Genomic DNA, 23,682 nt, shown 5'->3' with positions numbered 1-23,682 from the left:
AGAAAGAAAAGTGACAAAAAGAGGATGAGTCAACATGGCAGCAAATTTCATCACTGTACCCAGGAGCACAGCTACACAGTATGAATCTGCAGTGCCTAAGGGAGCCCTTTGTTCCATCTGAGTTTGAACCGTTTTGCAAACAGTAAGACAAACACCACTTGACATCCAGAAAAACTGTCCTCTCAGGATGCACCTGAGTGAGTTGCCACTACAGCCAAGTCCTAATTGACTGGGTAGAGGAGGTCAAAGCAAGGTCTGCAAGTTCATAGGTGTTATCTGGCTCCTCGCTATCATGTTACTTCAGCTGAACTTCTGCTTTCACACAACTGACCTGGAACTAGTCTTTGCATTTCTTCCCGGAAGTTTCCAAACAGATGTTTGCCTTCAGGGAGAGGGAAAAGAGAAGCATGCTTTGCTGAGGAAGCAGAGACAGCAAAACAATCAACATTTTGCTGAAGATGCTTGGCAGCCAGGATTATCACAACCCAGTTTCTTCCTGGGAGGACTACTTGGAAATCCTAAGTAAGTGACATTTTTTGTTTCCAAGCCATATAAACAAAACACGTTAACTCTTTTAATGCAGAAACTGGTGCTTAACTTTATGTTGCATATGCCAAAATGTGAAGCACTCCAAGTGTCAGGTTTAGAAAAAGCAAGACATGTGAAGTTAAGATATACAGCTTTGAACTATAAAATCTCATCAGCAAACAATATAGATGGAAGTACTGCTATCCATGTGGTGCTATTCTGCACTGAAGGACTAGATCACATCTGTAAAGCAAGGCTTCTGCATCTAGCTTTCTGGTATTATGTAATTCTGGTTTAGGCAACCTACAACAGAGATCAATCACCTTAATTATCAACTTCACTGAAACTCTGAATATAGCTCTTCCTTCAGTTTTCTTAGTATGCCTTGCACCATGCTGGTGCAATACAAATATTCTGAGAATATCATACCAACTCCATCAAACACTGAATCAAAGAATCACATAACAGAATCACAGAATGGATGAGATTGGAAGGGACTTTAAATCTCCAACCCTATGCTGTGGACAGGGCTGCCACCCACTGGATCAGGCTGCTCAGGGCCCCTTCCAACCTGGCCCTGAGCACCTCCAGGGATGGGGCATCCACAGCTTCTCTGGACAGCCTATGCCAGTGCCTCACCACCCACTGGAGATCGCTTTTGCTTTGATTGTAAAAATGCTGATAATCTTATGAAAGGGGATGCCTTTAATATTCCTCCACACGCATCAGTCAGCCAATTAATTATTACAATCACAGTTCTGCCAAGCCTTTCCCTTCCATACTCAAGACAGCAACTCCCAATTTAAGTAGTAAAGTCTCTGCAGACTAGTTTCACCTCCACAATGTGAATACCAAAATAGAGAAGCTTCTTAGTCTTTCTTTACACTGAAGTTATTATTACTGTGGAGTGCATAGTCTCACTTCCTCCAAGGGTACAAATCAAGGAACTGTGTCTTTCTGTGCCTGGCCTGCACCTGACAATTTGCTTAACTAAACTAGAATCCAGCAAAGGTATTTAATCCCAATTTTAAGGAAAAACAAAACAAAACAAAACGGAATAACAACAACAAACAAACACCTTAAAAGCCATCACTTCTGATAATTGTCTCTTTGCCCTTACACCATCTGTATGTAATCAACAGTTGTGGCTTTTACTTATGTAGAAGGAAAGAGGTAAATTTAGTAGCTCCTATAACACTGTAATTTCAGGTTTACAGAATGTCAAGGTAAGCCATCATATAACCAAACAAGATCACATTCCAAAGGATAACCATTAATCTTTTGAAGCACCAACTCAATTTTCAGTCACTGTGTACAGCATTCGTGGTCAGCTTAGTTGAAGTTTTATGAAGTAATTATATAACATAAGCTCCATGTGGAGTTGAACATTTGTTTGCATGCACACCCCTACATACAAACAGAACCTTTCCGACTGATATTGCTGTAACCCTCCTCCAAAATCTGTAAATTCCAAAAACTGCCTGAAGTTTTGCAGGGGTGTGGCACTAGTTTTTGATATTTTCAGAGCAAAAAAAGATCCTTATTTGAGAGATGGAAAGAAGGTGAGAGGAAGGGAGATTCAACATTTCCAAAGAATTCCAAATACCACTTACAGTTGTCAACTGAAAGACACACTGCTGATTTGGAAAAGAAAGAAGAGTTATATTACTACAAAGCAACAGCTTAGAGTTTCTGTACTAAATCACTCTGTGTGTCTTATAAGTCATACTAAATGTAGTTGTACGAGTTATATCAAGGCACCTTGATATTCAAACCACATTTGCCAGATGAAGCAAATGGTACGTTACAATTTTACAGAAGATGCATGACAGTTGCTTAAATGTGCACTGGGAGGCAATCAGAGCTGGAATGAATATAAAAAAGCCCAGCTTGACTCTCTTCTGAGACTTCCACATATAAAACAGAAGCCTTAGTTCTGTAAGAAAAAAGGTTTATCATTCACTTATGTCACATGCCAATGCAACTACGGAATCATCTCAGCATAAATGTTCCTCAACAACAAGAGAAGAATTGCTGTGCAGCTTCAAGAGCGGATACTTACATCTATTGCATCTCTTTCAAATATGCGGAGCTGCAGAAACAGCTCAAGCTTGATCTTGCGTTCTTGAAACAGTTCCTCCATCTGAGATTGGGCCTCATCCAGCTGCTGCAGGACTGTCTCTATGTGGTTGATTGAGCTGTTGTGGGGGGTCTTGTTACTAGAAATGGCTGAATCCCTATTCAAAGCAGAGATGGGGGCAGGGGGAAGACAGTTATTGAAAAAAGAAAACCGCACAGTTTGGATGATACACACAACCATGAAATATAGGGTTTTTAAAGAAAAGTTAATGCTAATCATATTATATGCAAGTTAAATCTTTATATTTTGTTACTACAAGTCCAAATTATGTTTTACTACTTGAAAAAGCATTAGAAAATAAGACTGCTTTCATTTTTTGACCAATTCAACATTTAAGGACATTCTGCTTACAGGAACAGTAAAGTTTAAAAGAGAGAAGCTCTTTCTCTGTGAAAAGGAAGTGGCATATGATAACTATTTACTTCACTGGATCTTCCTGGTAGTGAAAAATCAATATAAGATATTAAGAAGGGATTAACAAGTATTTTAATGTAGTACAAAAACTTCAACAGATTCAGGTATGTTAACATCAAATCCCATAGCAAATAGGAGATGTAACAGTGCAGATGTGTCCCAAGTTTATTTAGAATACTGCTGAATGAATGGACTGCAAACTGATGGTCATCGCTACAGAAAAGTGCTATATTAGACTGCAAAACAATTTCAAGGGTCTCTTTATGAGAAGTCTGTTGCTCAGAAGTCGAAAAACTGTGGAGCCCTGCATCTCCCAGACTACAAAGGCATACAATTGCTCCTATTACAAAGGTAGCTTATGTAAACAAAGTCTCCTTCTTATAAAGGTAGTGTTTATAAGCTGGGCTTCCTGCAAGCAGAGAGTTACAGACCATCAGTACAGAATGAAACATAATAGCAGTCTTAATATTTACAAATTTTATTTATAGGTCAGAGCATGTAGTCATTATCTCTGCTCCCAAAATAGAAGCTAAGCCTTGCAGAATACCAGACGCATGCCAGAAGAGATTTAAATTAAACCTTGTTTTACCTTAGTTGCTGTATGAGATCTTCACCTTCTTTTATGACGTTGACTGTAACCTGCAGAGTAGTCTGCTGCTGCTGACCAAAACGTTTAATCAGGTCTTGGACGGCCTCTACAGACTCTGCATAGACATCATCAAGCAGTTCTTTCTGCAACTCTTCAAGCCATGTCCACAGCTAAGGAAGGGGAAAAAAAAGAAGAAGAAAAATAAGCACCAGGATCAGGCAGTCACTGTTGAAAATCAGTTTGCTTGGAGAGGAGAAAATGGAGGGGGAGAAACAGTATTTGTTTCTCTTCATCGAAAAATTCCATCTTCAATCTAATAAAAATGAGCCTTTGCTTCAAATAAGGTTTTCATGTCCTGGAAATACCAGGAAAGCTTTATCCGTGTTGCTAAGTCACCCTTTCTTTCTCATTTTCCTTCTACAGTACTGAATGTATCCGACTGAGCAGCAGAGAGCTCATAGCAAGAATCCCATCTGCAGCTCTGCGAGAAAGTCACCGGGAGGAAAATGCTATGGTAACACTCCCTGAGAGAAGGAAGGAAGGAAGGAAGGAAGGGAGATGTATTGTAGCCACCATCAAATTTACACTGCCAGGCTGACACACGCACACAGATAACATGACACATTTCTGTGGCCTTCAGAAAAAGGAAAAAGCATTTCAGAAAACAATATACAGAGAGAAATCTGCCGTGAGAAGTTATTTTTCTATCATAATCTCTACAGCTATGGTGCTTACCCTGTTGCTTTCAATTTCATGCTATTACAACAATAACAGCAAAAAAACGTTGCAAGTAATTACACTAACTTTTTTGGCTTTGTTTTCCCCACTTAACACACCCACATGTCCCTGTTCAGAACTGCCCACATACTGCAGTTTATGGAAAAACCTCTAGGTATAGGCAAGCAATGTATCATTACCAAATATCTGTATTCCACCGTGCTCTTTCTACAATTTCACAAAATAAACTATTGCATCCTAAGCTCTGCATGGAAATTATTCACCAACAAACCATCAGACACCTATAGTGCAATAACACAGTGCTGGAAGAGGGCACATGCTGGTCCCCTGCAACACCACTGTGTGCACTCACAGCACAACGCAACAGTTTCTCTCACAGGAAGCTGCCAAATCAGGTCTCTCCTCCCCATTTATTATCACATCTCAAGCCCTAACTTCCAAGAACAAGGACTGAAATCTCCTTTTTATCTTGAAAGAAGAATTCTGTTCTGATGGACAGTATTAAGATCTTTTGTCTTCATTTGAATTTGTCTTTCAGCAATTTAGAGATATAATTGGCTTTGTTAACCTTGAAACTAATTAAAAGTGAACAATTAAAATGCAGTCAATAAGCAATCCATGTGGCTTAACTTCAAAGAGAGTAAGACAAATGCTTTATTTCTTAGCTTAACATTCTCTACTAAATACTCACTTTGTGCTTTTGTGTAATGTTCTGATCATAAAGGTAACTACCAGCAGTGTTACAATAAAACAGAAAATTCAGTGAATTAGTCTAAGTTTCAATTAAAAAGTTCTACAGCAGCTTTATTTTAAAATCAAATGCTAGGTTTTTGTTGGTGGTGGTTTTGATGTTTCCTTTATTTGTTTTGCTTGCTTCTTTTTAATATCTTAAAGCCTTATGTGCCTCTTCAGTCAGGTTTTCAGTATAGCTTGAATTATACTTTCAAATATCAAGGAAAAGTTTGTGATTTTTAACCAAACTCTTCTCCACAAATCTACTAAAAAGGAACACCCCAAACCCTCCAAAACCCAGAACCTCCTATTTGTACACACTCTGATCTTCTGACTACTTATATGCCTCACAGACAGTGCCTCTCACACATCTGAATGCAATTCCATAGTCATAAACACCACGAGCTCGAGTCACAGCAGTCCTTCTTACTTAAAAGGAGCAGAAATCATTGGAACTTAACAAGTGTGTCATAAGTACTAGCCAGCGCTCATTCCAGCACAACTCACTGCAACATAAAAACAAATAAATAAATAAATAAATGTTTTCAAATGCATACTTAGAAATGCAAATTTTACTTCAAGACAAATGAAACTTAGGATCAAGAAGCCTGAAAGCACAACTTGCAAAATGTACTCAGGTTTTAATGACCAGAAGACACGTTTTTATTCTTCTCTTAGTTCATAAGCTATGTCTTGAACCTTGGAAACAGGAGACTGTGATAGAGATCTTCCAAGGGAGATGCTGTGTGCATACAGTTCCTGGAACTGTGTAAATATGCGCTTCAGAGAGTGTAACACTTACTGTTGAGTATGGAACTAAGGCATTTGGTGCTAGCTAGAAGAGCTTTTACCCCATGCTTACTGTATTGTCTATAAAAGGCCCAATTTACAGAGATGTTTATCAAAGACAGATCAGAATCGAAGTCATTTTGGATATCCTGAACTGTATCTAGTTTGCACCCGTTGGCACCCATACAAGTACCTGCGCTGCAGCTCAAAGTAGGTCCAAGAACCACTTCAAATTTTTCTACTATGTCTTTTCAGCTGGGTGCTGGGTCTCATCTGTACAGGGGGAAAACTTACCTCTGTGATTCTTCACATATTCTTCAGTCACCTCTGTTACCAGGGGAAGAAGACCTGGCAGGGTCAGTTTACACTGGTGATGTGTTTTGCTTGGGAATATTTCCCTTAAAGCTCACCCTGGGTACAGGAGACCAAGCCAGCACAGAAGAAGCAGTCATCCTACATAGCCAGTCCTAAGCATGACCACCTACCTGGAGTAGAACAGCATAGTACTAGCACAACAAATGTCACACTGGCTGGCCTGCTGCCTGGTTACCAGGAACACAGAACCAGTTTCTCAGTGCAGAAGCAGCACAGCACAACTGTAAACATGGTATCCTGGCCCCATGGAACCAAGGAGCTCAGAAATACACTGCATTTGCCTATTTAATTAGCCAAATCACCCGCTGCTTGTGCAGAAAAGGCAATTTATAAATGTGCAGAAAGAGTGTGATAGTAATTAGCATGCATTACTTGTCTAGCAGTGATTCATACACTGTTGAAAGTGGAACAATTTAAGCCATTTCTGAAGTGAACACTTTCGTGACATTTTTATAGCAAAAGTTATTCTTTCTCATACATTACCAGGTAGGCTTTTAACACTTTTCCAATAAGCAAGTTTCTGACAAATAGTTTCCCTTGAAAATAATCTTGATCTGACGCAGTTCATCCACAAAAGTTAGCATAAAGCCACCAAAGATGAACAGAACCGTCAGGTTATCAAAGCTGGATATAAATTCCTGCCATTTATTAAAATGACTTTAGTTCACAATGGGTGGCATGTCAGTTGGCTTTCTGTATACAGCTTTAAAACCAAAACGAGCACTGGGTACACTGCAAATTGCATAAACTACCTTGTTTTCAGATACAAACCTAAGGGTGGAGCCAGAACGAGCTTGCACAATAAACCCAAAAGAAGCCAAACAGTTTACTGAGAGAAAAGAGACTGGAGCATGTTTAGCAGAGCAGAACTACCGATTTTATACTGCAATGATTTCCTGACGTAATGAATTATTCCATCCAATAGTGAAAGCAACAAGAATCTGACAGAAGAAAAACCCCTCATCATTAAAAAAACACTAACTTCCTCTCAGTGTGAATTTTTGAGAAATCTCTGGTCACGCTTTTCTATTCACTATAAAAATAAAACTAAAAAAAAAGCAGAAAGATCCCCAAACCACTAAGCCCTGTCACCTTTGTAAGAGCTTTATTCAATGGCAAATCAGCTTTAAGCTATGGGGAGAGAACTACGTAAATAACTAAATCCAGCCACAGAATGAGGTTTTTCTCTCTTTCACATCTCATCAGAATTAAAATTGGAGAGGGAAATCAAATTCTGAATCCCTGACAAGCAAATTTTTCACCCAGCACTTTTTTTCTTGATCTATACATAGCACAGACTAAGAAACATCTGCTTGAATGAGCCTGCATCCTGTGCTACCTCTTTCCTAAGTTCTTGGGAGCATGCCATTAGTCACTGAGATCGTATTACTTTAATTGTCTGCAACATCCTGGAAGTTTCAGCATTTCCATCATGGGCCTCCATCTCTTTAAATCCCATCCCTGCAATCTCCTGAAGGACCCGTGCTAAATAAGACCATACAATATTTTGCTAAACGTTATCAGAGAACAATTACTCATAAGTGAATATCTTCCTGAGTTCAGAGTTGTTTTATGAAGTCTCTGTCCCTTTTGTTTTTACATAAGGTAATTTTCTTTGTTTTTCATTTCATAGTAGCTTTCGACTATTATAGTAGGCTAAGACAAAGTAAAGACCATAGTTGTTGCATTTCAAAACTGTCAATTCTTCATTTTGCCCATGCCCCCAGCACAGCGTTGCAGTCTGTGTATCACCACAGACTGACTTCTTTAAGGAGCCGTTAACTATACAGGGCCAAATGTAACTAATATGCACACTGAAGCATGGAAGGGGTTTGAGATGTGTATGTTTTGGCTTTCAGTACATGCATTGGACAAAAATTGCACCTTCTTAAGAATAAACAAATTGACATGTTAAAACCTCAGGAGCTGGTCTTCCATGAATGTTTAAGATATTAAATGTATACATATATTTGAAAATTAGACTTAATTATATTTTGAAGTTCCAATCTATACCACAATTATAATCAATTTCCCATTCAGATTAAGCTCATCCCTGAAGCAACATCAAGTTTCTTATATCTTCCTAAAATTACATTAACTATCAGTATCCTGTCATGATTTGCCCCGTTCCTTATCTGAACAAGTAAATAAAAATGCCCACATCATAGCTTTGGAAGTCTATTTCTGCTTCACATTTCCAAAGTATTTTGTGTTATTTCAGTAACACCTGGACTGCAACCCATCAACTGGATCCATTTTAAAGCCAGTGCAGCTACCAGTATTGACAAACTCGGGAGAGGAAATTTGCGCTGGTTAACTGGCACACAGTCCTACCAAGTCAGAAAAACAACACATGTCAATGTACTGCTGCTGAATGCTTCTCTTAAGAGTAAGAAGCATTTCTTCCTCAACTCTCAGATTCAGAAATACTAGCATATCAGCGTAGCGAGCAGAGACTTCACTTCATACACATTGCCAGATCAGCTAAAAAGCTGGTCTGCTGCCTGGAAAGGGCATGCTCCAGTTCTCGGCACAGAAGACAGCAGCTTTATTATGACATCCAAATTTAAGCCACAGATCACCAGCTCAGCAGAATCAAATACTCAGGAGCAGCTGGCAACCAGAACAGCAGATCTGTCACCTCAAGGTTCACTCTGGGATAAAATTAATGAAAAGCTGTGCTTATCTATACTGGATAATGCAGTGAGGGCATATTTCTGGCACTGAGTCACAAGACAAAGCAAGACCATATCAACAAGCTTTTCTGAATCAAACACACTCCACAGTTAAATGTGAGTGAACCAGCCGTGTTACGGCCAGAGCAAGGCCTTCTCAGCCTTCCCACGCACTGGCACCTTTCTTCAGCAGCTTGCACAGGCTTCTGTTTCATTAGTTTTGTTCAGGAACTGTGGGTTTCTGTATTTGAAATCTCTGCCAATTCCACTTCCCTTGTCTTCATTTCAACCTCAGTATATCCTACTGTAAAATTTAGTTTGAGTAAGATGAGAGAGATGTATTCTAGTAACACCCTTAAACATATTGTGTATACATAGAAAGTGCTCTGAGCTATTCTATAATCAACTAGTCAGAATATACACAAAAAGCCAACAGACCATTCTCTTCCATGAACATTCAGCCCTGGTCTGTATTCCCACACTTCACTCCAGTTAGGAAAATATCTGTTGCTCTACTTTGGCACTACTACAAACACCTGGTTTGGCCATGATTTCAGTCTTCTCACTCATAAATGCTGTGGGAGCTGAGAGTGAGTGAGAAAGAATGTAAGAATTTGAATCCACACCAAAATTCTGCTCAACTCTACGTGATGGCAGATTTCAAAACAAAGACTACTGTGGCTTTTGCTCCTGTGTTTTGCAGACAAGCTTTTAGGATAACTACTTACTCAGGAAATGTATTTTTCACCTGTGTGATTTTTCTTGCACAGCATCTCATTTGACTCTGTCAACAGCTTTGAGTTACGAGTTGCATTTTATCCATCCACAGGGTAGGAATCAGCCTGAACACCGTATGTTCAATACACTGTACCTCACAGGAATTCTCATGAATCCCCAAGCAACATAAACACACCTTAACTACATCACTTCACTTGCTGAAAAGTTTTGCAAAGACTGAAATTTCTCACTGTTTGAGAGGGATCTAAAATATCAACATTAACAAATGTACAAAACTAGAATCAGAATTTATGTACAGGAAACAACAGATTTGCTTGGATCACCAATAAGCAAAATGAGTAACGGCAATAACATTACCTCATACTGTACTTCAGGCTTCCCTGAATCCACCCTTTTTCGATGTCAGTGAGAAATATGGTCTGTTGAGGTTGGTTCATGAGGAATCTGAGAACTTGTGGGTAGTGCTGGTAGAGCTTCCTGCGTATTAGAAACATCATAAAGCAGCGTACAATCATAATTCTGTGATCCTGTAATTTAACTTGTACACTGCTTCATGATGTTTCTAAGAAGAGGAATTTACCAGCACCGTTGTCAATACTGGTCACAGAAAGCCAGCCCAAAGTGCATCACAACAGGCTGCTGCATATGCACTATACAGATGTCCTGGGCAAAGGTAAAGCAAAAGTCTGTTATTTCTGGAACGTGTCAAACAGATCTCGCCACTCCTGTGGTAAGCAGAAACTGCAGAAATTGACTTAATGAATGTGAACAGAGTGAAAAAACTGAGCAGACACAGTAGCAGCGATAAGTTGCATAAACTTATCTACATAAAGTATCAAGGTTATACAGAGCCAACGGGAGAGAAGGAATACTGGAATTCCCTAATGAGGAACATATATTCAAGTGTAAAGTATTTCCAGTGAAAAGAATAAAATACAACAAAACATCCTACTTCAACAGCCAAGAAACTGGATGTCATTCAGTGCCAGACTTCAAAGCTTCAAAAAAGCCCAGGACCCTGACAACCAACTTTCTTTGGTTTTGCATCATTTTCCATGCAGCCACACATGAGAAGGGGATTTTTTCTTTGTGTCCACTTCTCAGTACAGGAAAACGCAAAGACAACACTCCTAAGACAGAAACTTCACCTTGAATACCTGACGAGCAAAACACTTCTTGTTTTATTTTTTTAAAGCAACTGAATCATCTCTCTTCAGTTCAATAAATAGTGTATCATCCTACTACTTGAATACCTCTCTTCACCAGTTAAACACACACATTAATTTCTTAACTCAATCATACAGCAGAAAAGTTACATTCCAGCAGGTATGCACTAATTTATGCTGCAATTTCCCACATCCTGCAAGAAAAATGTAATTCTTCTGCCAACAAAGCATGGATGCCTTTCAGGTTTAGGCCATTTTTATCTTCCATCTGCTTTGTGATGCCTTCTCAGCACTCCACACACATGTTTGGTAACAAACAACATGCTCTTGAAAACAAAACAGAATACAGAAGGCACAGGGCATCTCTGAGCTTTGTTTCTTTGCACCTTAAGCAAATGACTGGCCTACTACATACAAACCACCTGCCTCACTCTTTCATCTGTATTTTTAGGTAGAATGCAAATAAATAAACAAGATAGCGTTGCTTACATAACTAAATGCTGTTTTTAATTTTTCCTTCTTTGTAAAGTATAGTAGTCATCCACACAACCAAAAATAAACATACCAAACCAAACACCAAAACAAACCCAACCTTTAGACATCAGCTACAATGCCCTTCCTCAATCTCCAGGCTGCAATGAAGCTGCTATAGCAACAGCTGTGTGCACTTACAGGGTCAGAGTAATACCCATTCTACAAAAGAAATAAATCAAGATACAGATGATCTTTTTCCAATAAAACATTATTATCTAGGGGAGTAGTGGCAACATTCCAGCACATCTGGACAGCCACCCAGACTTACTCAACACTGACTCACAGAACAATATGACTTTTTTTTTTTTTTAAAAGAAAAAAGGGCCCTTCCTTGCAATTTCTTTTACAGTCTCTGTCCTTCATCACTACAATCAACAGTGTCCATTAAAATAGCATTCCAGCTGTTCTTCTTAATGCTTAGAAAAGCAGGTAATGAAAGCATCTACAGAAACAGCACGTTTCAGCAGCTGACTGTTCCCCTGCTTTACAACAGGCAATGGAGCAGCACCAAGCGTTTGAGAAATGAAGCAGAAAAGTCCACCCATAAGAATAGTTCAAGATACAGAATTTATCCTTTGTTTAAACATGAAGAATGCTGGGAGAGCTCTGACAAGGAAGCACCTGAGAAAAAACTGATGGGGGAGCTATGTCCTCATGTTAACATGGAATTCATGCTAACAAGGAATTCAACCCTGACCTGCTTCAAAGACCAACTGCTTTGTGCATTTGTTTCAAGTGCAAAGTAGATGATTCACATACAAAAAATTCCCACCCTGATCCTCCATAAGGTTTTGCTGAAGGAAGTGCTTTAGAACAATATACTTCCTCACTAAACAGACTATTTCTCTGTGTAGGGTGGAAGGCAAAAAGACATATGCTCTGACATGCTGTGCTCCAGAAGCCTTACAAAATTTTCACCTAATCTGAGCAGTAATAAGATTTAACATAAGACCAAAACAGAAAGCAAATAATCTACAATTGTCAAGATTTGTCACAGTCTATAATCAAAAACTCCTACTCTAGCTTATCCTAAACTTTCCCATGAGATTGTAAATACATATGATCTACGTCCTCAATCGGATGAGAAAAACAGATTTGGCTGAAAATGAAGCATATTAGCCTAATTTTTCTCCCCTCATATATAAGCTCTCCAGTTCAGCTCACTGTTGAAATACAATAACATTTACACCAATTATTAGGAGAATTAATAGCTCATCTGGGGTTTGTTTGTTTTTCAAAAGCAGGTGAGATGCTGCATGCTAATGTACCAACTCATTACACAGTATCTAGCATCAAAAGAAATACAACTTCTAAAGTAGACTAAAACATGAGGCAAACCGTGGTCAATATCAGATATACTCTGTAGGTTATGAAGAATTCTCAATACACAAGAGTAAAATGTGATGTTGAAAACAGAAAAAAAAAAAATCTCTCAGAACAGCAGGGTTGACTGAAGTGGCCGGATGCTTTATCCACACACAGCAGTCTTCAGAACTGCATCAGTCTAACCAAATGTCTGACAGTTCAGTTGCTGCATGAAAAACAAAAGCGTGCAGAACCTCTGACTCTGCAGTGTTATCCTTTAGTTGTATCAGTTCCCTATTCTGACTATTTCCCCTTCCCCATGATAGAATAAGCAAGTGTACTTGCACAAGAAGGCAGAAACTGCTTGTGGAAAAAGAAAAAAAGAAAAAAAAAAAAAAAAGTACTAGTAAGAAAAATAATACAGAAATAAACCTATAAAACCTCCAACAGCCCTGTTCCTGGTCCCCAAACTATATCAGATTACAAAACTCGTTGTACAACAGAGGGTCATTAGTCTGCATGCCAAAGTTTTAACAATGAAGGTAACATTGGACAGTAATGGTTTTAAGGCTTGAAGTCATGACATGACTTATCAGTGGCTTTACCTCCTTGACATGTGTGTGAAAGGAAACGGACATGTCCAGCAGGATCTTGCGCTGTTCCACGCGTCTGACAAAATCCTGTATCCTGTCCTCGAGCTGATGGGCAGCTTGATATATTTCCTCTGGATCACACTCTCCGGTCTGAGCAAGCTGTTCGGCTGCTTCTAGAAGTTTATCTGCGTTGGTGTATGTGTTCTGTAGATAAATAAGTTAGTTTCACAGGATTAAATCAAAGAAAACTCAGCCATTATGTTTTAAAAGCTATTTCATAAGAGAAAAGGACAAACAGGTCCTTGGAATGTATTTTTCTTTTTAAAAGCAGAATATGATCTTACTGAACATGCTATTGTATTTCGAGGTACTTTCTCATTTAACTGTTAATAAATTCATTTATTAGCTCCTTTTTATGTGTACTTAAATATCTCCTTCATTCAGAACATGGAAGTCTATTCTTCAGAATTATTCACAGCTACAATAAATGTCTCATAACTTGTAAACTCGCCTGTCTCAGCACTGGAAAAAAAAAATATCACAACAGTCATGGCAAGAAGTCTTTTCAAATGTGCATCATCAGTGTTGGGAAAGTCCTAGACGCTGATAGAGACACCTAACATCAAATTGATACATCCAAGCAGAAAGCAGAAAGTGACCAGCCATAGAAAATCATGCTATCAGTATGCATTGCCTTTCAGAAAAGAGATATTCAAAATTCACATGGCAAGTGGATCACCATTTGTGAAAGCAGCAACAAAGTAAGATTTAGGAATAGGCTGTGGCTGAGTATTGAAGTGGAATATTGTCCCAGTATGTCACAGGAATGAAAAAAGCTGATCGCAGCAGAAAACAGAATGCAAGACATTTGCTATCTGATGTGCTGAGCATGCTATGGTCCAGAAAAGAAGAGCATGTTTAACAATTCTTAAAGCTTAGAACTTGCACCTTGCATGTTTACAGTTCTCATTAATTCAAAATAGGACTGATTTTAAACACGAGCTATTATTTGAGTGTCCCCTTTTCTGAACCTAACTTTGGGTTTTCATGCACAAGAATGATTCTTGAAGTGAACTCATCGTGCAAGTACAGAAGGGTTCGAACTCTGGTGAAAACAAGTTGATATCTACAGTAGAGAAGCTTTACTGATATCACTGTGTTAAGTCTCCTGATAAGGTTGTACCACAGACTAAGAAAAAAATTCCTTGACAGTGTAAGTTGCACCTTTCTCTTTTCCCTTCTGCCCTCCCTCCTCATCTCCTTCCCATCTCATTTATGTCAGGTAAAAACACTGCATGCCAGGATAAATTAAGCCTATAAAAATGTGCTTTTCTTCTCCACTGTCACAGCTCTTATTAATAAAATAAATCCCAGAAAAGTTAAATCCAAATCCAGACCTGAAACTCAATTAAATGGGTAAGAAATCAAAGTTCTCCTCTGGGGAAAACTTATGTAAGGAAGCCCAAGGCAGCTACATGACCCAGTGCTGCTTTTAGATACTTGAGGGGAGCTCTCTCTTCATTTATTATTTATGCAAAGAATTTAGTCCATGCTGCTTCTTGATTCTGACTAAGTGCATCTTAGTCTTTCCTCAACCTTCAGCTTTTTAATTGCATTTAGAGGCAGCGAACTCCTCCCAGTTTCCCTGGGAAAGCCAGCAGAGACAAATACAAACCCACCCTTTTCAGCAGGGATAGTATTACACAGTGCTGAACATCTCCAGCTCAGTCCTGCTGGCCCAGAATACACTCTGATCTGTGCTCCATGTTTTGTGTTTCCCAGTCACTGATCACACGTGTTCAGGAGCAAAGCCGAAGATCCTCCAGGCACTCCTCGAACAACAAATACTTCATCAGCCCCAAGAACCGCACCCAGCTACAGATGGCTGAAGCAAAAGCTTTCCGTTTTAATGAAAACTTTATCTCATATATGAAGCATTGTTTATGAATTCCAAAAGCACCTTCCGCGTAACAGGCCCAGGCACAGCAAGCTTCTTTTTCGGTAAACTAGATGGTGATCTGCCTGAGTTTCAAATTTAACACAACCTACACTGTGCTTCAAAGCAGGCTGTGAGTCTCAGACCTCAGCAGCAGACACATGCCTTATCACTAAAATTTGTCTTCCAAGTAGAGCTGGAATACAACACAATTACTTATCTTGGCAGATAATAACTACTCTTCAGAGTGGAAATCATAGCAAATACAAGAACTCTACTAACTCCTGCTGTTCCCAGTTCTATGCCTATTTCTAACCAATGCTTGGAGGAGAAAGCAGCAATGAGAAAATGTTGAAAGTGTTGGTAGCAAGGGGCAGTCACCAGTTGGAAACTTAGGCAAAAAGGGGAGGAGTTGTCCCTCAAACCTGCTTATGCCTCTTTCCCAAACGGACAAAGGAGCCTTCATGGTGACAACTTCAACACAGAGTTTTGAAATCAGTTAACACTTCCTCTGAATTTCTCCAACAGTAAACCATTCCTGAACACCAGAGGAAAATAATCAGCCCAGTAAGACCTTTAGTTCATCCATTCGTGCCCCAAGGCATAACTGATCACACTCAAGACTTCAATAAGCATTGTTCTTCAAAACACTGGAAGAACTTCTAGAATGGACACACCATCACTTTCCCAAATAATGCATCCCATTGTTTTCCTAGTCTTCTTGAGAAGCCTTCCCTAAGTATTCTTCAGCACAAACAGTAGGAGCACAGGAAGCGACACGGTACAGAAGAGTCCAAAGTTAAATTTAAGAGATTAGTGCAGAAATGAGTGGGAGCAGCAATAAATACAACAGGAATGAGTAGAGTTTAGTGCACTGTGGAAGGGAGGGAGGGAGATGAATGCATATATGGACAAAGAAAGATTAATAGTGGTATACAAAGCATCTAAGGTAGAGACAATTAGAACAGATTACCCATTAAATTCAGCTGATAATATCATGTTTAAGCATCAGAAAACATATCTGAAATGTAAGAAAAAAAACAAAACCCCACAACCAAAACCAGAAGTACTTTTCATCTAAGGAGCAATTAAATTGCTGAACTCATTGGCACAAGAACTGGTGTACATTCCAAAAATATAAATGGGTTCAAAAACTAGTTAACCTAGTCAAGAGAAGTCCATCAATGACTAAACAATGGCTCTGATGCAGCCTTCAGTTTCACACTTCAAATAAACCCAAACAATTGGGAGGATAATGGTGACTTTTTTATACAGTCATTCTTTTCTTTCTGCATACGGTGTTTGGCCACAATTGTTTAGTTTGATGCATTACAGCCATTCTTAGGTACAGGAAAGTAAGAATTGGTTCAAGTATAGAAGATTTTGGAGTTAGCTTTCAGTCAGTAACATTTTAACACTTCTACTGGCTCCCTGCATTTTATAAAACTTTGCTGTGCTGCTTCCTCTCAATTTCTGACTAGAGATGACTGAAAACCCCAGATTATCAAGGGTCCTATTTAAAACAAAGAGAAGTCCATCATAATAAAACAGACAAGCTAAAAGAAAAAAGAAGTAACAAGAACACATACAAAAACCAAAATCACAAAAATTGGGCCAACTAGAAATGAAGGAGAGAATAAATTAAATTATCTGAAAGTTACTAAAAGAAATTTAAAACTCTTTCTTTCTTAAACTTGAACATAACCTTCCTTAAAATATCAACAACAGGAATGTCTTCTGCAGCTTGCTTATGTCCACTTTTAGAGCAAAGCGAAACAATTCATAGGGTGTGCCTCTCTTGGCAGTCACTATAAATTCAAAAAGTTAAAGATGAAAAAAATTAAAAATGACTTCTTATTAGATCATTTTGTCCGTTATTCTGTCAGGAGAGGATGGTTCCCCATAGCTTACTTAAGGTCTTTGACAAGTCTAGTTTCCAGTATTGCCAAAAATAGAAAATCCACTCATCCCCTCAAGAGATCATTTTAAATTCTAGTACCATTCAGCTTTAGAAAAGTTTTGCAAAGTATTTGTTGTAAAACTTTCTAGTTTAAATATAATGATAATTAACAATGTTATTTTTTTCCAGCAGTTTATATCCCAGTAGTAGTTCTACATACCTCATACCCTTTGGTCAACTCAAACATTTTCTTCTTTGCTCAAATAACACAGTATTAAGTATGAGATCATTCACGTTTTCTTAAGTGTCTTACACAAATAAATTCTTGCTTCTCTGACTCAGGAAAGTAAGTACATCCACATGGAAAACATTGCAGATTTGATTTGAAATGAAGTATTAGATCTGCATATGGAAAATCCAGCATATAAATATCTAAAACTAGCAAAGCGTATTATTTTGCAAAAATTGACAGGAAATTAATATTGAGGAAGCTTTCTGAAGCTATTTCAGCTCCTCAGACATTGGAGTGCTCTAAGATTGTGTTTAAAGTATGATTTTATTCAGAGCTTAACCAGCTGTTAAATAGGAAAACTACCAACATGCCCCATTATACCAGGAGTCACTGCTAAGCTGTGTCTGCAAGTCACTTCAAATTTTCTAGTAATTTACCTTCTGTTTTGAGTGAAGGATTACATAAATTCTACCTTAAAGAAATCTTGTTGATTATTATTAATAATTTTGAATGGACAATGAATGTTACTAATAGGAAGGATTCAAGTCTTCAAATTCTCATGGGTTTTGTTCACCTCTCATCTCTTTTCAAGGCTGAGAAATTGCAAGGCTGCTGCCCAAAGCAATTTCCTGTTGTTCTTCTCCACGAGTTCTTCGTTCTCTCTATTTCAATCAGCTCAACATCTTAAAAGTGCTACAGAAAAGTGAGTTTTGAAGTTCTATTATCATTTCTATTTAAGGCAAAAACTAGAGTCTTCCAATGGAAAAAAGCACTGATGTGAGCGATTCAAAACAAGAGGGCATTTACAAACTCAACTGCACTTAATAGAAAAATGTAAAGCCAGTTTGCTGGCTCACCTGGTTTCTTAGGAGCCCTTAGTTCTTTTTTTAAATTATTTTGAAAGCTTTTTTTTTTTTTTTTTTTCCAAACAAACAAATAAATGGATAGATAAATAAATAAAAGCAGCTCTGTTGGGCTTCAATGCTCTCGTTCTTTAAGTCTCTAGAAGTTTGTCTTTTTCTTACTTGAATCCGGAACACAGAGAAAAGAAATAAATAAAAGCTCGTGATACACACAAAATAGGCCACTGTTAGAACTGATTTTTTACTTTTTTTTTTTTTGGCTGTTTTTAGTGGAGCTCACTACATCTAGCTCTCAAGCACGAAGTTTTCATATATTTCCACGACAAATGCACAGTCCTGCATGTGACGGCTTTTCACCTGTGCAACTTCTTCAAAGTCTTCATGGCGTTTCTGTAATGCTCTAGCCCGATGCAGAGATTTTCCCACTCCAGTATGTTTGCTAAGAAAGGCTTCTCCATGGTTTTCAATCCAATCCAACACCTGTGGTGCAAAAGAAAATCACAAGAGATAATGGGTACATTTAATAACACCTTGTTGTAATACAAATTCAACTGTTGTGATATAAAGACAACTATCCAAGAAACTAAGCATATAAGGTACCGTATTAGTGGATTAAAGTGCATTATTGCTACTGAAGGCTGTTAGTTACATCCTCTTATTAGCAACTACATAAACTTAGGTCAAGACAATAACTAATTAAAGCCAGCTAAATTCTATGATCAAAAATATGTTTATTTTGAAGCCTACCAAAGGCAGCATAATTTCTATGCATTTATCAATTTGACAGAAAATTTGCTTCAAGTGACTGGACCCCTGGTGATGGTCTCTCTGTGATTTGTGCCTTCAGCACACATTCTTCTGTCACAAACACAAATGTTTGCACATTCCCAATTAACACTTGTGAACAGCAGTCAGGTTTTATATTAGATGAGGAGAATTTTCCTTTACTTCATATAGTGAAGCCAAAAAGAAAGATCTGTTAGAAAAATATTGTATTTTAAAAAAATGTAATTGAAATCCTTATGAGAAGAATGACATCTGCATTAAGAGCACATGAAGAATTCTCCCCCAGTTCCATAGAAGTATCTCCCTAAGGTGTCAAATAGACATCACTGTGTATTGTAAACTTTATAGCTGAAAATATGAGGAACTAAATACATTTTAAGGATGTTAAAGCTTCTATCACAATGACTGGCTTGATAGATTTATAAACACTAAGTTGTACATGCAATTAGTTCCTGCCAGTTAACACAAAGAATTACTACACATATACCAATTTTCTGATGAGTGAACAAACAAAACCATCTGGTCTCTCTCCAAACTAATACATCTTAGCAGTATTTTAATTCCTTCATTAACTAGCATGCATATGGTATTTAATTTTTGTTCAATACTCCAAGATTCAAGAATGATATTCCAAATTAAAAACAACTCCAGATGAGTATTTTTTTTCCAAGTCAGCTAATCATTTTTACATAGTATTTAAGAAGAGGTGGAATGCTTTACTTAACATTTATCTCCAGCATTCTTTTTAATATATCATAGAATCTCTGAATAGTTGAGGTTGGCAAAGACCTCTGAAGGCCATCTGCTCCAATCATGCTCAAGCAGGGACACCCAGAACTATTTGCCAAGGACCATATCTAGGCAGCTTTTGAATACTTCCTCCGTTCCAGTTTGTGCCCATCTCCTCCTAGTGCCCCCACTAGGCATCACTGAGAAGTGTTTGGCTCCATATTCTTTACACTCCTCCTTCAGGTATTTGTACGTAAAGATCCTCCCCAGATCTGCTCTTCTATATACCTTATAGAACCGGGTCTTCCATTCTCTCTTCATTGGAGAGATACTTCAGTTCTTCCCTGTTTCCATGGCCCTCTGCTGGACTCTTCTCATTATATCCATGCCTCTCTTGTACTGGAGAGCACAAATCTGGACCAGCACTCATGATGAGACCACAGTGCTGAGTAAAGAGGGTCATTTCACTCCACCTTCAGGCAATACTCTGCCTAAAGCAGTTCTAGAAACCATTTGTTTTCTTAATGGCAATGGCACATTGTCGGTTCATGGTCAACTTGGTGTCCACTTAGACACTCAAGTCCTTTTCACACAACATGATTCCAAGCTGGGTGGCTCCAGAATAAACTGGTGTCTGGGCTCTTTCCCTTCTCAGATACAGGACTCTGCACTTCTTGCTGACCTCAGGAGTTTCCTATCAGCCTAATAGGAAGCCAGAGAAATTTAAAAATGAAGTACTTTGCTTTATTTTGAAATAGGCCTGGCTAGAAAACCATACCTTCTCCCCCTCCATATCTGCTGGTGTCCTTAACTCTAATACAAGGAATTCGGTGGGGTCTCTCTCTCCCTTCTTCCTCCTACACTACCTATCCTGTTCTGAAAACATTTGACATGTAGTGCAGTGATGATTCTTGCCTTCTTAAGTCATAATCAGACTTAAAAACTACTCCTGCAACATCCTGGCTGTATTTCATAGGTACATAATCATAGAATATCCTGAGTTGGAAGGGACCCTAATCCCATACACTATTCCCATACAAGATATCTAGGCTTTCCTTAGTACACAAAATAATGCAGTGTGATTTTCTCATTTATCTTGACTGTTGGAATCTTTTTTGGTTTGCAAATCCACTTCTATGTGGCATCTTCTAAACAATAAACAATCCCATAATGCTACATAATGTCTCCATCTCCAATCACCAGCACTTCACTAAATCTCTATAGTATACATGCTTGTTTTTCCTGTTAAGTATTGCCAAATGAATAGTTATTACTTTCTAGGTCAATATAAATTTTCATTTGCTTCTTTTGAGGGTAACAGTTGATGGGAGACAGCAAAACGAAGCGATAAATCCAGATTCTGTTACATGCAAATTTTCTACTATCAAGGCTTTTAACTAGTTTCAGTAGACCACTCTGCTTTTGTCACTATAAAAACAGCTGAAGACCCTGAAGACTGCTGGCAGCTATAAGCTAACAAAATCAACAGCAAAATCTGTCCCAGAAAACAGAATAAGAAGCTGAAAGCAGCACGGCAAGGAGGAATGTTGTGCCATATAATGCTCAGTAACTCCTCAAGAAGTTGTCATAGAAATCCAGTACACAGAGCATGACTTGAAACAGTCAACATGAGAAGCACTGCTGCCTCTAAGCCAAACCACGTATTACAGCTTAGCCTTCTTACTCCAGTACTTAAAAAAACGGAGGTAACCCTTTGAAAATTTCACAGCATGTAAAAGCATAGTCAAACTTAGAATTTTCACTTGCACATCACTAAGAGCTTTTACATATCATAACCAAAGGATAACATGACTAATTTACATTGCTATTAGCCATTTATACCTTAATGCATTTTTCTCCCTCCTCCTGGAAGAGTTACCAAAGAGTTATCACACACATTATACCAACCCACAAAAGACTTGTCTAAAACTAATACTGAAAGTACATGGAATTCACTCTTAATAGTGCAGCAGTGCACAGTAATTTCAGACTCATCAAAAGTGTGAATAATATTTTTCTCCACTAGAGCAAGTTGCTTTAATATGATGCAATTAAGCTGTAACTGCGGACTCAGCAGAACCATCCCAATATACGATCTAAAATAAAGCTTATCCTTAAAACACTGATACAGAATATACTGTAGACATAATTACTATGGAAAGATGGCTTCATCATCATAGAATCATTATTCATGGTGGCAAAATATGTTTTGTGTATGCTGTTTATATAATAAATAAACAATAGACAGCAGATTCAACATGCTTGTTTTCACCATTTCCTCCCCCCACCCAATTATTATCCATTTCCCCCACCCCCTTTAGCTACTATACACACTTACATTTTTCTGATTTACTTGGTGCTACTTTCCAGATATTAAGCTCAGAAGGGGAGGGAGAAAATCTTTGAATTTCTAATCTTCGAGCATTTAAATGTAGAAATACTTTCCCTCCAGAAGAAGCATTTCACACTGGCACTGCCTCAAAACAGCACAGTAGAATCAAGCAGTGAAATCAGTAGTATTTTGATGCTGAGCAACTAGAAAGCATTCCTGATCCACCCTTTATTAGTCAAAACTGAAACAGTGACTGTTGCAACAAAAACTCGGAGTCCTTGAGGTAGTCAGATCAAGGAAGGAGAAGCAGCAAACTTATCCAGAACAGATAAAGAAGCCAACCAAGGTTAGTGGACATTTAATAAACAGATGTTTTATTTCAACTTCTACAAGTACGTTTTACTAACTTATGATCTGCAAAACTATTTATGTAGTTCTTCAGGCTCTAAAGCTTTCATTGAATGAGCATCAGCAATATTGTTCTACCGAAATTGTTAATGTTCAGTATTGACTTTTTGTGGTCTAGCCATAAAAAACATCATATTGTTGTAACAGGACTGCTTTATTATTTTTCCTATCAGAACTGTAAGAGCCAGTTCCTTTCCTCTTCTTAGGCGGAAAGCTAATTTGTATTTTGCTCTTGGTAAGCTTATGTCAATTCTTAAATATAACATTATACTTTTATTAGCATGCTCTGCACTTAACAATTATTTAGAACAACGGAATACTCGAGGTTTTTTTTTTCATTTTTTTTTTTCTGTATTAAAAAAACACCTCATTTTTTGAAATTAATACAAATTAACTAGAAAGTAGATTTCCTGGCACAAATCTGCTACCCAGGATGAAATTCAGAACTCTCTTCAATTGAAGGCTGAAAATTTTCTCATTCCCACTTTCAGATCTGATATAATTTATATCTTACCTACTACTATTACATTTTTTACCTACTATTTTTATAATTTCATGAGCTACTTTCAATAGTGTTTGCTCCACTAAATTATGAGCCAATTCTTGGTGTACATAGTTAACTAGAACCACAATATTTTCACTGATTTGGAAAGCTTCACTAGAAACTACAACCAATACAAAACAAAACAGGAAAACAAAACAAACTCAAAAAAACAACAGTTAGAGGGGTGGAGTAACAAAAAAAAATGCGTTAAGAGCCAATTTTCTCCTCCAATCAGCTCTGTTACTCAATTAATATTTTCATAAACTGACTTATTTCATTAATAATAATTAAGCCAGGAGTAGGAAAAGGAAGAAAGCACAAACTCATGTTGAACGGTAGTTGTAAACTCACTTAAAATATAACTATTTTGCTTGTCACAATGTGCTTTTCAACTATGGGCAGTTGAAGAGTGCTACACTACACTCAGCTCATTCTAACATGGAAAAAAATTACACTTAAGTTCACTGGCAGTAATGAAAGAGGATTTTCACACTAATTGCTAGACAATTTTAAATGAATTTATTAAGCTTTGAAAAAAAAAGAAAAACCTAACAAGCTTGAAATAGTGCAAATGAAAATCAAGATATTTGAGAAAGTTGTTCCTTTGAAGCTCTACACAAAACATACCAGAACTTT

At 37.9% G+C, this 23,682-nt stretch overlaps 1 protein-coding gene across 1 annotated transcript in view; it reads right to left on the bottom strand.

The window, feature by feature from the left end:
- TRIO (trio Rho guanine nucleotide exchange factor) overlaps positions 1-23,682 on the bottom strand; it is a 221,479-nt gene that overhangs the window by 108,500 nt on the left and 89,297 nt on the right. Inside the window, exons 10-13 of the mRNA XM_015854391.2 lie at positions 18,605-18,727; positions 13,329-13,520; positions 3,672-3,841; positions 2,591-2,765 (exon numbers count right to left, since the gene is read on the bottom strand). Of these exons, the coding sequence (XP_015709877.1) occupies positions 2,591-2,765; positions 3,672-3,841; positions 13,329-13,520; positions 18,605-18,727 (660 nt within the window). The remainder of the gene's footprint in view (positions 1-2,590; positions 2,766-3,671; positions 3,842-13,328; positions 13,521-18,604; positions 18,728-23,682) is intronic.

This window comes from Coturnix japonica, chromosome 2 (assembly GCF_001577835.2).
Source record: "Coturnix japonica isolate 7356 chromosome 2, Coturnix japonica 2.1, whole genome shotgun sequence".
Lineage (NCBI taxonomy): Eukaryota > Metazoa > Chordata > Aves > Galliformes > Phasianidae > Coturnix > Coturnix japonica.
This window is presented reverse-complemented; position numbering and strand designations above follow the sequence as displayed.